The following is a 13624-nucleotide window of genomic DNA, read 5'->3' as shown; positions in this document are numbered from 1 at the left end:
TAAGATTGGCTTGAGATTAATTTCTCCGATAGGAAAGATAGAAAAGTAGTCACAAACATCTTCGTCTCATTTTTTGTGATTCCACAATATCTTGTTTCGCCAGTCAATTAAGATTATTGTGTGGTGATTGATATTTCCAGGTTGTTCTTCGGGAATATAAGTCTGGTATATCAATTGGTTCCTGTTCACCTTGTTTTATCAAAAGACGGAACAAAACTCGTAGGTATTTATGTGGGAAACAGATTTATCTATTCCTGTAGACTTTTCTGTGTGACACAGATTTTTTTTATTAAAGTCTTCGACTTTGGGACGTAGAAACTCTTAGTTGTGGGTGAGATCAGCTAAGGTAATCAAGTGCGTAGTATCCTACTGGGATCGGAGATGTAGGGAGCGCAACTGTACCTTGGACCAGTGTGAGATTGATTGAGGTTCAACTACAGTCCAGACCGAAGTAAGCTTGTAGTAGGCTAGTGTCTGTAGCGGATTAATACAGTGTGTGTTCAATCTGTACTAGGTCTCGGGGTTTTACTGCATTTGCGGTTTCCTCGTTAACAAAACTTCTGGTGTCTGTGTTATTTCTTTTTCGCATTATATTTTGTTATATAATTTAAATATCACAGGTTGTGCGTTAAATCGATCAATTGGTAAATCCAACCTTTGGTTGTTGATTGAAATTTATTGATCCTTGAACATTGGTCTTTGGTACTGTTCAAGTTAATTTCTCTTGTATTCAATTAGACTCGCAGATTGTTATTTGCTTGAGTAAGTATTGAATCGAGAAATTGAGATATAACTCCTTCATATACTTCTCTTAAGATTGAGTCTGACTGTCTAGTTGATTCTCTTGAAAGTATATTGGAGTTAGTCCATACAGATTGCTAAGCGAAATATTGGGGGAGGTTGTTGTACCCCCACTTTTTCATTGCGTTTTTCATTTCTGATGCTTTTGCGTAGTTTCAATTTGTTGAAATATACGTTGTATCTTTGATATTATTCTTGTGTATATTTTGTATTCATTAGTTTCCCTTTTATTACGCTCTAGCTATGTATAAGAACATGTTGTATTCTTTCAATACAATTAAATATACATAAAATCATTCCAGAATATCGGTGTCATGACTAAATTTGTCATGACATCAGAGCCATCCAAGATCCAGTAAACCATCTTCCATTACATCATAAGATCAAATCAATCTTGTTCTATTTTGAGGTATCATAAGACTCTCCTGTTTCTTTGTTCTCAGTTTATCTTAATCCTAAGTATTCGAAACTTGACAGTATTTTCCATGTCTGCTCTTACACCTATTTCAAATATGTCTCGTGAAGATTCACAACCTATCACCTTTAAGGTAGATGGAACAAACTACAATCACTGGTCATTTCTTTTGAGAAGTTTTCTCAAAGGAAAAGGAATGTAGAAGTATACAGATGGAAAAGAAAAATCTCCAAAGGCATCATCATCTGCTCCTGGAAGTAAAGAAAAGGAAGGTACAACAGTCGATCCCGCTGATGAATGTGAAATCAACAATCATAAGATTCTCACATGGATAGGCAACACCGTAATCACCTCAATAAGCATGTAACTCACCAGTTTTGACGTAGCCAAAGATGCGTCGGATTTCATATCAAAAAGGCATACTCGAGTTAATTTTTCTCAACGTTACAAACAGGAATAGGACATTCGATCCTTGAAACAACAACTTGATCAAACGGTTTCCGATTTTAATTATGAGATGGCAATCATATGGAATCATCTTACTCTCATGGAACCTAACTGGACAGCTGATTTAGAATTGTGGCAAAAACACGGAGAAGAAACCAGACTCGTTCAACTATTGATGGCATTGAGAGAGTAATTTGAAGGAGTTATAGCATCCATTCTTCACATATCTCCATTACCTACTATAGAAACTGCGTTGTCTGAGTTAATCAATGAGGAAACACATAAGAGAATCAAACCAGATATTCCTACTGTGCTTGTTGCAGATTCACGTCCAAGCTTCAACTCTCAAAGGAGTTCCACAAATTCAACTTATCGTGACTTCTCCCGAGTTCAGTGTCACATTATAAGAAGTTTGGTCACGTTGCTAAGAGATGCAGTTTTCCGCCAAGTATATCAACACCAAACATCTCTCAAAGCTCGAAAAGCCAAGGTACAACTCCACCACCAGGAACACCATAATGCAAATACTGCAAAGTCTATGGACATGTTTGGCAATTGTACCTCACCATCTTCCAGAAACATGAGAGAAAGAAGGAGATTCAATGCTACTGCACCATCTTATTTCTCTGCAGATCCAGTCACATCAACACTAATTCAGGAACAAGCAAGAGAGCCAGCAGCACCTCACTAAACAATCTTGCAGAGATACAAGAGATGCTTAAGCAAGCTCTCTCAATTGGTAATAATCCCACAGTTGCTACTGCACTTTCAGCACCTACAGGTACATTTACAACGAAATGGTATCTCAAGACTCATGAGCCTCTAATCGCATGACTTTCAATCGACTTTGTTTGAGTATAAGAGACCCATCGTGACACCTAAGATCCATACTGCAGATAGATCAGAAATAAGTGCTAGTCATATTGGTCAGATAAGAGTATCTGATAAAATAGATATACCAGATGTGCTTTTAGTTCCTCATATCAAAATGAATCTTATTTCCATTGGTCAGTTATGCAATCAAGGGCTTAACATATACTTCTTTTCATCTGGTTGTGTGATACAGATCCCAAGACAGAGAAGCTTGCTGGGATAGGCCGTAGAGTTGTCGTTTATATCTTCTCGAGTTCCTTGTTATCCCTAGAACATCCAAGAATCAAATTGTTGTTGTCGCATCCACTTTACCATCCACCATACTCATTTATCTCTTGGCATTCCAAGTTAGATCATGTTTCCTTTTCCCGTCTTACGTACACGGTTAATAAAGGTCTGTTAGGGAATGTTCCTCTAGACAAAGATCCACATTGTGTTGCTTGTAAGCTTGGTATACAACATGCTCTTCCCTTAAATAAAAGTACTACTATTTCTACAACACCTTTTGATCTTATTCATTCTAATGTTTGGGGAAAATATCTCATTGATACTAAGGGAGGGTCATTATATTATGTAATATTCATTGCTCGTTACACATGGATTTACTTGTTCAACTCTAGATTAGACTTTCTTAGAATATATACTGAATTCTCTACAATGATCAAAATTCAGTTTGGAAAAGCCACTAGAGTCTTTAGAGCAGATCAATGAGGTGAATAGATATCCAACCATTTCAAAGAACTTCTCAAATCAGAAGGTACTCTTCTTCAGCTATTATGCACAAAAACACCAGAGCAAAATGGTGTTGTGAACGAAAACACCGTCATATTATTGAGACTGCTAGAACTCAACTCCTCTCTTACTATGTTCTCTCTAATTTCTGGGGTGAATCTGTTCTCAATGTTGTCTATACAATCAATCGTGTTCCAACCATTGTTATAGGAGGTATATCATCATATGAAAAATTGTATGGTAAGGAACCAAACTACTCTGAATTACATGTCTTCGAGTCAACATGTTTTGTTCTTCTTTCAGAAAGAGAACGTAATAAACTTAAAAATAATTCCATGTGTGTGTTTCTAGGTTATGGCATAGAACAAAAGGGTATAGATGCTATTCTTCAGTATAGTTTCACTCAAAGTCCATACGACTCAGCAATGTTTGTCAGGAAAACACAGAAGGGAATGGTGCTTCTTATTTTATATGTTGATGATATGGTAATCACAGGTAATGACACAGAAGGTATTATTGCTCTCAAAACCCACCTAAATTCATGCTTTGATATCTTGGTCATTTAAGATACTTTCTTGGTATAGAAGTTGATAGATCTTCTGATGGTTACTCATTTCACAAGTTAAGTATGCATCTGAAATTCTTCTTCGTGCTGGATTAACTGATAGCAAAGTTGCAGAAACGCCTCTTGAACATAATGTCAAACTCAATCCTACCAATGGAAAAGTTTTATCCAACCCAACTCTATACTGTCAGCTTGTTGGTAGTCTCAACTATTTGACCATTACAAGACCAGATATTAGCTATGCAGTCCATATTGTAAGTCAATTCATGTCTGCTCCTCGTACTTCTCATTTTGCTGCAGTTCTTCGAATTTTACGGTATATCAGGGATTACACTTTTCTTCTACATCAGATCTTCGTCTTCGTGCATACACAGACTCGGATTGGGCAAGAGATGTTACAGATGGACGTTCTACCACTGGATATTGTATGTTTCTAGGAAGTTCTCTAATCTCATGGAGAAGTAAGAAACAATCAGTAGTTTCTCGTTCTAGTGCTGAGGCTGAGTATAGGGCTATGGCATATACTACTTCTGAGATAGTTTGGTTACGATGGCTTCTTGGTGACATGGGAATTCACCTGACAGAATCAACTCCTCTCTTCACCAAGTCTCTACCTTCTCTTAGACTGCATTTTCTAATAAGCAACCTCAAAATGTGTTATGCACCATCTTGAGGTTGAGGGAGGGTGTTGAAATATACGACGTATCTTTGATATTATTCTTGTATATATTTTGTATTCATTAGTTTCCTTTTTATTACGCTCTAGCTATGTATAAGAACCTGTTGTAATCTATGGTTTCAATACAATTGAATATACAGAAAACCATTGCAGAATATCGGTGTCATGACTAACTTTGTCACGATTAAGGGCACATCTTGAAGTACAAGGGAAGGGAAGTATATGCGGACATTAGATCTGCAAATGAACACGACGAAGGTCTTCTTGACATAAGTACAAGGTCTTAGAACACAATAGTTTTTTTCTTAACAGTTGAATCTGAAAAATCTGATTATAATTTTATTATGCTCACTATGAGAAAATATACTGTAATTTGCAACCCATTGAAACTTCGCCAGAAGGGCAACTTATCGAGCATAACTATTATCTCAAAGACTCTTGCATATACGAACATGAGTTCTCATCAAATAGCAAATCAAATACCGGATAAGTAGAATATATGAAGCTCGTCAAATAACAGGGTGCAAACTCTTTAACCAATAGTAGCCAATAAAACAAGAACAGCTAATAATCCAGTTCTGGCCCATGTTCCAAACAGTCCTCCTTGTTGATATAACATTATACCTCCACTCTTCAGTTGAAGAATATAGAGAGTAAAGAAGATCGGGTCAAGAGTAACCATTCAAAATAATTCTATAAAGTAGTTAAATGAAGATTCACCAATACCACAATGTCTAGAACTCAAAATTTGTAGTAAGAATTGATTAATATAGAAATTGGGTACATTTTAATAGATGAACAGCATTACCATATCAGGCGATGGTGCTGGAGCCACTTCATCCTCTGAGTCAACTGCTGGTGGTGCCGGTGGACTTACCATTAATGGAGCTGGTGCTGGTGCATGATGATGTTTCTTGTGCTTATGTTTCTTCTTCTTACTTTTCGTAGGAGCAGGCGCAGGTGCAGGTACCAATTCTGATGATGGTGCTGGTGCCGGCACTGATATTTGTGAAGGTGAAGGAACAGGCGCTTCCTTAGCTGGTGCTGGAGCTGGTGTCTCCTTCGCTGGTGCAGGTGCAGGTACAGGATGAGGTGGTGCAGATGGCACGGTTGCTGGCGAAGGGGATATCTTTGGTGGAGGTAAAGCGGGTGATAGCAGAGGTGGAGATGAGGGTGGCAATGCTGGTGGTTTAGATGGAACTAATTAAGGAGGCGGACTTTGAATCGGGGGCAGTGTTGGAGGAAGAACTGGAGTTGAAAGTGGTTCTGATTTAGGAGTTGGTGATGATACAGGAGTGGCGGTGGTTGTAGGGGTGGAGGGAGCAACTCCTACAGCGGTTATTGGTGGTTGTACCACTGTAGTTGGTGGATTAGAAGGTGCAGCAGCTGTAGAAGATTGTGCACGAGCGGTGCCGCTTGAGATCAAGAAGCAGGCCAAGGTAGAGACCCAATAATGTGAACCCATTTTCTTGAGATCAATGAAATGGTAATAGTTGGAAGGGTTGAGATGGTTCGTTCGGGTATATATATACACGCATCAGAGTAAGAGTGTGGAATAATTAGTCCCAGCAGAACAAGTTGGGTGAGCAAAGAAGGAGAAATGTAGTTTTCAGGCCAAGTAACCTGTTAGTTTCAGTGCAGATTTGATCCACTGTTCCACGAAATGATCATAATACAATACCTAGGACCCTATTAATTTGAAATTAAATTGTGGACTCAGATGATTTTTGGCTACCTTGCCTTGTAAAGAAACAAGTTAGAGACAGATCCAGATGTATATACAGTAATCAGGTTACTTTCCTAGAAAAAAAGGTAAGGGTTGGGTTGACATTGACACTGACATGGTAACCCATTTTGCAGAATTAATGGACTAATGATGTATATTCCGTAATGAAAATGAAAAATCGGTTCCTTTCTATTTAAGAATAAGACTTTAGCTGATTGTCCATAGTGGTCGTTTTGATTGTTAAGACAAATTGTGAGTGTTCAACCTACTAGTGGTCGCATCAATGCCAGCTCGAATAAAACCATAATCTAAAAATTAGGTAAAAGCATCACGAAATACAGTTAATCACAAGTAATTAACAATTTTAGCACAAGTTTAGTTACAAATTTACAGAAAACAAACATTCATATCGCTTAACTAGCCTAATTATTCTCTTAGCCAGATTAATGTTAAAATCAGTGTCAAATGTGGTTCATTTAAACTTCCAAGATCCATAATGCTTGTTAGCAGTTCAACAGTAAAGTGCATACCCATTCTTTGATAAATAAGTTTGAAGAAATGATGAAATTGTACAAGAATTGCCCTAATAACATGAAACTAAGTTTTTACACCATAGACTGAAGCTTTCATTTTTCTTCTCGATGGTCCTTGAACGAATGAATCCCTAAAGCAAATGGCTATTAACTATAGAAATTTCCGTACAAAAACGTTTGCATGATTCTGATCTGATTTTCTCAAAAAACAAACACAAACGTATGTTCGAGGAGTTTTTCTAATCCTAATTGTCGAGAACAGTGAGCTCTAAATTGCATATCAAATTTGTTTCATTGGTTATCAATATGTCTTCACCAGCCTAAGTTTATGAAATGTAAGAAAAGTATCCTCTGAAGAGCACGTAGGGGACTTACTAGGATTACACACCTTCTTTTTGACCACTATGAGCTTCTTTTGAAAAATTTATCGCAAAACTAAGAAGATCACCTTACCCCCACCCAAAGCCACACCTACAAGCAGGAAATATAGAAACAGAATAACAAGTTAGTACATTAATACATCTCCAGAACTTAATTTCCCGACAATTGCTTACTCGCATTGTGATACTAAATAGGATAAATCTAAAATCTGATCTAACTACAATACATCTGTAGGACAGTAATATTTGCCAGTCCAAACAGGACTAGCACCTCAGTGGCATGTCGATCAACTCAGGAACAAAGCTCATCCTTTTGGGGGACGTTTTGGTTCCACGTGCTGCTGAGTAGTTGCCAGTGTTATTGTATATGAAAATATAGATACACTAACAAATTTATGTACAAAATCTTTAGAAGTATGTACCCTATTTATTACTGATAAATAAGCAAAGTGAACTTACTCTACTTGGATTTGATGATAGTACTTTCTTGATATAGTTGCAATGTTGCATACAGTGAAAGAGAAATATGAATCGTATTCTCAGCGGCTACAAGCAGAACATAATGTGAAACACATCATGCATCTTGGTGATAATTTTCGATGGATGGCCTGAAATAGGCAAGCAAGATGGTGGTGGTGGTGGTGAGTCTGATTTCTTCTCCTTTGTCCTCCTCCTTAGCTGGAAGAATTGTTGCATAATATCTGCACACTCAGTTGATAGGATCCCACGCCTGATTGTCATTTTCGGGTGGAACGGGTGGACTGGACCAGTTAGCTCATTTGTAAGATCGGAACTGATTTTGCCTTCACTACCAGTAGGAAATAGTCTGCCAAAATGATAGTTGCAAGTTACAAATAAGAAATCAGAATCTTGTCTTCTGTTCTCTAACAAGTCAACATATTTTTTTCATTTCAAGAACTTCAAACATGACATGGAAATGAAAAGAAACTATTTTGGGATCTGTTTTAGGTTGGATGCGAACAACAGAACTTGGAGGTAAGAAAATTCCCAGGAAGAACCAAGGCTAGATGCTTTCAAACTCATGAAGATGGACCAGAACAGAAAGGAAAACTTTCCAATAGAAGACTAACTAGTAACTACAAGATAGCTGCATACCTGACCCAACTGCCATCGGCACCTAAAAGCTTATTTGGAGCTCCCCATACCACAGTATCGACTCTAGCTTGAAGGATTGCACCAGCACACATTGCGCAGGGTTCAAGAGTAACATATAGTGTTGTTTCCTGCAAGCCAACATTCTCACGTAAAGAGAAAGGATATAAATTGGACTAAGAAAGCACCACTCACCTCAGATCATTTTGGGGTCTTTATCTATTCTATATTACTAGATTACTTGTGGAACACAAGCACAAATTTAAGAGTTACAGAGACTTCATATTAATTGTTAAGAAATCCAGGGTGACTGAACACCATCAAGTTTCTTATGAGATGGATCTGTCATCTCCAATCCTAGAACAACCATAGTCAACAGATAGAACATCCATGTGAACTGGTGATACTACACTTATAATACATGAAAAATATATACACTTAAGCTTTACATGCCTGAGGAATTGCATGAAATGGACCTATAAAAGAGAGTATTCATTTAACCATAAACTTGTACAATCGAAAGCTGTGTTACAACGACATGGATACTGTGTCAGCGTCGGTGTCTTGTGTCCAATACGCTACTTCGATATGACAACTTAAAAAATTAGAATACGGGGACACGGTATACACAATTATGATAAGTAGTTTACCATAAATATATAAGGTACTGAACTTAATAAAATACATGCATATCTATATATAGAGAAGAAAAAGTCGGATAAGAATGGTTTTGATTCAAAAGCTATAAAGATTGAAGAAGTTAGAGTTGAACACCAAATACCGCAAGTCTCCATGTCCGAAGTACGTTTGAGGCTTCACGTATGCAAATCATTTCCGCATGGGCAGTTGAATCTCTCAACTCTTCCACTCTGAAACATGTAAAAGTCAGAATAAATTCTAATACTCCAAGAATCTCAAGAAATAGTGATGAATAGTCATTTTACTTACAAGTTGCACCCACGAGCAATAATTTTTCCGTTGTGCACAAGCACGGCACCCACCGGAACCTCCCAGGTGTCAGCAGCTTTCTTCGCTTCCATTAATGCTTCCCTCATAAACATTTCATCCATTTTCTTCTGTTGACTTTCAATGATATACGCTTCTTCCCACTCTTCAAATCTGTCTTTTAGTACTTGCTTATTTCTTTCGAATTTCTTCTGCTTCGAATCCCCATCCTTCCTTCCAGTTTCCATGGCTTTGGTTGGCTTCTCGCTCAGTTGTTCATCCACCATCTCCTTTGACCCACTTGTGGACACCTCAATATTACTCTCCAGCATTTCTGCTTCCACGGGAGGAGATCTTATCAAGCGCCTCTTAAGTAATGGTACAGAAGAATCTGCTGCTTTGATACTGGGAGGAGTCACTTGACCCGTCCTTACACCTTCCAAGTTAAATGTGTCCTCGTTGGATGCTGAAGAAACAACTTTAGATGCTGGACCTCTCCCAATCGAAGACGATGTTGTATAAGCCTCACCTTCCATTAGGTTTTCATGAGGAACCATCACTTCATAGGCGTCTCCTTGGGTTTGAGTCGGAGGTTTTCTTGGATGAGGTAGATCAGAAGATCTGGATCTTTTTGGTGTACCTCTTTTTGACTTCTTAGCATTCTCATCATCATTTTCATCAGGCTCGTTGCTAGAGATCCACGCTTCACTTACACCTGATTCATTTGGGGAACTCCTACCACCAGATTTGCTAGTTGAATTATGGGTTTCGGATCGTGCACCCCACCGGAGACGAACTATATCTGAAACAACACCCCACAAAGACCTGTTAGTACTCCTGACTATTGTATTCTCTTTCATGGATTTGGCTTCTATAGGAGCTTCTATCTTTGAGGAGCCAGAAACATGCCACATTTCATCAGAGGGTCCTTTTCTTCCAGATAAGAAAGATGATCGCCTTGAACTATCCACCTGCGACTGGAAATCTTCAGATACTTGTTGATTTGATTGAGAAGACGTTCGTCCTTCAACAAATTCGGAAGTTGATGTTTCACCTCTTAGCTTCTCCATGAACTCTCCAACAAACATTGTGGAAGATGCTTCTAAGCGGTTGGCAGAAACCAACACATCATCATTGATCACAAGATTAGAATGTCCTGCATAAATCTCGTTTGTGCTAGTTCCACCATCCAGTTCTTGGCGGGAAGCTGGAACTTCTTCTTGTGGTGGATCCTCTCGAATTGCGGAATGGTTACTAGGTCTTCGGTTCAAAAGAGTTTCAGTGGAATGTCTTCCAACCAATTGAGACGATGGTGGAGTTACCATCGCCTGTAAATTTCTCCTGTCTACCTTTTGTGTGCTGATTTCCTGCTCTCCAGCATGGTGGACCAAATCTAATGCTGTTTGTGAACTAGAGCCCTCTTCATCAAAACTCTCCCTGAAACCTGATGTTCTGCTAGGCCTTTGGGACTCTTTCACTGACCAAACTTGTCCGGTGACTCGTTGACCCGTTTGGTTCCCTTCTCTTGCTTCCAGAGCCGCATCTACATGTGAAGTTGAATTTTCTTCTTGGGTACTCATTCTTGTTACCTGAAGCTTTTGGGAACTGCTGAAGAGTTCGGCATCAAAAGCACTGATAACTGAAACATTTGTGACGTCATGAGATTCATAATCTGATTTAGTTATCTCAACAACTTCTTGATCAGCTTGAGTACGTTGTTCTTTTGCCTCCTGAAATGAACCTTCTAGTGAACTTGAATTCTCTTCTCTGTTCTTCGTGTTAGTTTCATGAACTCTCTGCGAACTGGAGGACCATCTAGTATCGCTACCATGGATCCCTGAAATTTGGCTAACTTGTTGGGACTTCCCTGTTGACTCAGTTGGGCCAATTATTTGATTATCCACTCGAGTATTTCTCTCTCTTGCTTCCACGACCAAATTCACAGCTTCGGTTATCTTTTCTTCCCTTTCACTGAGCCTATTTTGCGAACTGTAAGCACTCCTATTCACCCTATTCTGCATATCTGATATTTGAGTTTGCTGTTGAAATTTAGTTCTTGATTGCTGAACAGCCTGATGACCTTTTCTGCTACGTGCATTTCTTGTATTTTCAACAAAATCAATGGATTGGGTTGAATTATTATCCCTGCTATCGGATCTCTCTTGAGAAAGGGAAGCTCTATCTTTGACTTCCATAATCTTATGTTCATCCTTTCTCAAAGCCCCATCTATCCTAATAGATGTTTCGTCCCTTCCAACTAAAGTCCTTCCTTTTCTTGAAGCCTCTTCATATGTCCTCCCATCACTTTCATACTTCATACATTTTTTCTTAACATCATCAGTGAAAAGCCCCTCATCAGTTTTTCTAGATTCCTCAAACTTGTAGCTACTCGAAGGTTCACCAACAAATCTTTCATGTTCAACTTGACTAACTGTGTTGCTCCCATGAATCTCATCAATGTTACCCGACGACGCAGCGGAGTAATACGATGAACAGCTAGACCCTTCTTTCCTCAAACCTTGGTTCTCACCCCTTGTAAATACTCCCATTTCTCCTGTTGACCTACAACCTTCTTCCCTCGACTTGTTTGTGGCAGCTCCATACTCACAGTTCGAGAGTTTTCCCAAGGTACCAGATTCCACATACTTCCTTTCCTCCTTAGTACACTCACTAACATTTATGTTCTTGGTATCTTTTGGACATCTCCTAGACCAGTTAGATGAAGTACTACTAGACCTTTCTTTCCTCGAGTTAAGATGTTCACCCCTCAAAGAACCTTCTTCCCTCAACTTAATTTTGACAGATTCTGATTCACGAGTTGAATTCCTCTCCGAAGAACCACATTCTATATACTTATTCTCTTCCTTCACACACTCATTAACATCTCTAAGTTCTCTTTTACTCTTCACCGGAAGTCCCTCGGAGTAGCATGAAGATCTAATAAGCCTTTCTTTTCTCACCCCACCATTATCGACCTTCTTAAAAGAACTTTTCATTCCTCCAAAATGTTGGCGACCTTCTTCCCTCGAGTTATTTTTAACAGATTGACAATTACACTTTGAATACCCCTCCGAAGAACCAGAATCAACATACTTATTCCCTTCATTAACACACTCACTAACCCTGCTCCTTCTCTCCCCTTGAAATTCCACAGTCCTTGATCTATTCTTACGCCATTCAGCATCTAAAATACTTTCACCAATGTCTTCAGTCAATAAACTGAGCATTGCTTCAACATTTCCATCACTACAATCAAAAGACTCACTTTTTTCCTCCCAACCCATACAGACAATTCTTCTCCCTCTCCTCGCAATCCCCCTTTCCCTCTCCTTTTGCCTACTGCTCTCTTTGAGAGAATAATAGGAGCCTCCATTACACACTAAATCTGAGTTACAATCCTGTAATCGCCTATAACGATCGCTACAACCACCACCACCACCTAAAATTAATTTCCTAGAAGCTGAACAGTGAATCAAACTGGATTGTCTGAACCCATATATATATTTAATGTTTACCATAGGTACTCCATACCCATAAATTGAGATTGAACAACAAGAGCATGGTAAACATAATGAAGATGGACACTTCTCATTTGATGAATAATAATCATTTATGGATAAACATAGAGAACCCTTACTTCTTATCCCTACAGTTGAGCTACTATACATGTTGTACATGTTCAAGTTTTTAGGTTATGCAAATTTACAGATCAAGAGGTAAAGAACAATGATAAAACAGTACAGAGAGCAACTCTTACCTGATTAGGTATTTGGATTTTTCCATCAGAAGAAGAGACTGTAAATTGAAATCTTAAAGGGGTTTTACTCTTAATTATGTGGATCAGAAACAACAAGTGTGAGGAATAAGAGCTGAGATTCTGATGGTGTCAAAGTTTCCAATTTTAATTTTCAGTGAATTTAGGAATAAAGTAATCAATGAAATGATCAACCTACTGATATCTGACTAGGTCAACTCAGTCTCATACCCGGCGAGTTTCTAACTGACTAGGTCAACCGAACTTTTCACTGGTCTTTTGCTCCGAGAGTCCGAGGTCCACTCGAACGGATAATTGCATTCAGAACTCGAACGCATACAATTTGCCTGGCTAATTAAATTGGGGGTGTAAATTTGGTCAGCCCGGCCAGCTTGGCCGGTTTCCCATTCTGGGTCAGGACAGACATGCTTCATATTCAGCTGTCCAGAATGTTCGTTAGGCCAGGTAGATCAAGTAAAAATACTTATTGTGAAAACTACAGTCAAACCCATTTTAAAGATTTTCTTCACTGTGAAACACACAGGTGGAAATTTTTATTCGTGTACCTGTTTTTGGGTTAAAATTTCCCTCACACCCATATTTTCGAAAATTATTTCTTTCATTCTTCTTCCTTTGTTTTGTTTTCCGTGACTCCCTTTAT

At 38.6% G+C, this 13624-nt stretch overlaps 1 protein-coding gene and 1 pseudogene across 1 annotated transcript; both read right to left on the bottom strand.

Annotated features, from left to right (window-relative positions):
* Nucleotides 1-4831: 4831 nt before the first annotated feature.
* LOC113303008 lies at nt 4832-6117 on the bottom strand (annotated as a pseudogene).
* A 412-nt stretch (nt 6118-6529) lies between these two features.
* LOC113303007 (tRNA(adenine(34)) deaminase, chloroplastic-like) lies at nt 6530-13117 on the bottom strand. Its single transcript, XM_026551982.1, has 5 exons — nt 9213-13117; nt 9046-9133; nt 8268-8395; nt 7611-7977; nt 6530-7242 (listed from the first exon to the last, which is right to left on the bottom strand). Exons 1-4 carry the CDS (start codon nt 12884-12886, stop codon nt 7698-7700), a joined length of 4170 nt encoding a protein of 1389 aa, XP_026407767.1. The 5' UTR covers nt 12887-13117; the 3' UTR covers nt 6530-7242; nt 7611-7697.
* Between the last annotated feature and the right edge of the window lie 507 nt (nt 13118-13624).

This window comes from Papaver somniferum, chromosome 8 (genome assembly GCF_003573695.1).
Source record: "Papaver somniferum cultivar HN1 chromosome 8, ASM357369v1, whole genome shotgun sequence".
Taxonomy (NCBI): Eukaryota; Viridiplantae; Streptophyta; class Magnoliopsida; order Ranunculales; family Papaveraceae; genus Papaver; species Papaver somniferum.
The sequence above is the reverse complement of the archived record's forward strand: the minus strand, read 5'-3'. Positions and strand labels throughout refer to the sequence as shown.

Bases quoted from the DNA above. Each gene is read 5' to 3' on its own strand.
- LOC113303007 (XM_026551982.1), bottom strand. From the start codon at position 12,886: ATGTACAACATGTATAGTAGCTCAACTGTAGGGATAAGAAGTAAGGGT. The intron at 9,134-9,212 runs GTAAGTAAAATG...TACATGTTTCAG, and splicing joins ATTGCTCGTGGGTGCAACTT to AGTGGAAGAGTTGAGAGATT. The intron at 7,978-8,267 runs GTATGCAGCTAT...TCATTTTGGCAG, and splicing joins GCCGATGGCAGTTGGGTCAG to ACTATTTCCTACTGGTAGTG.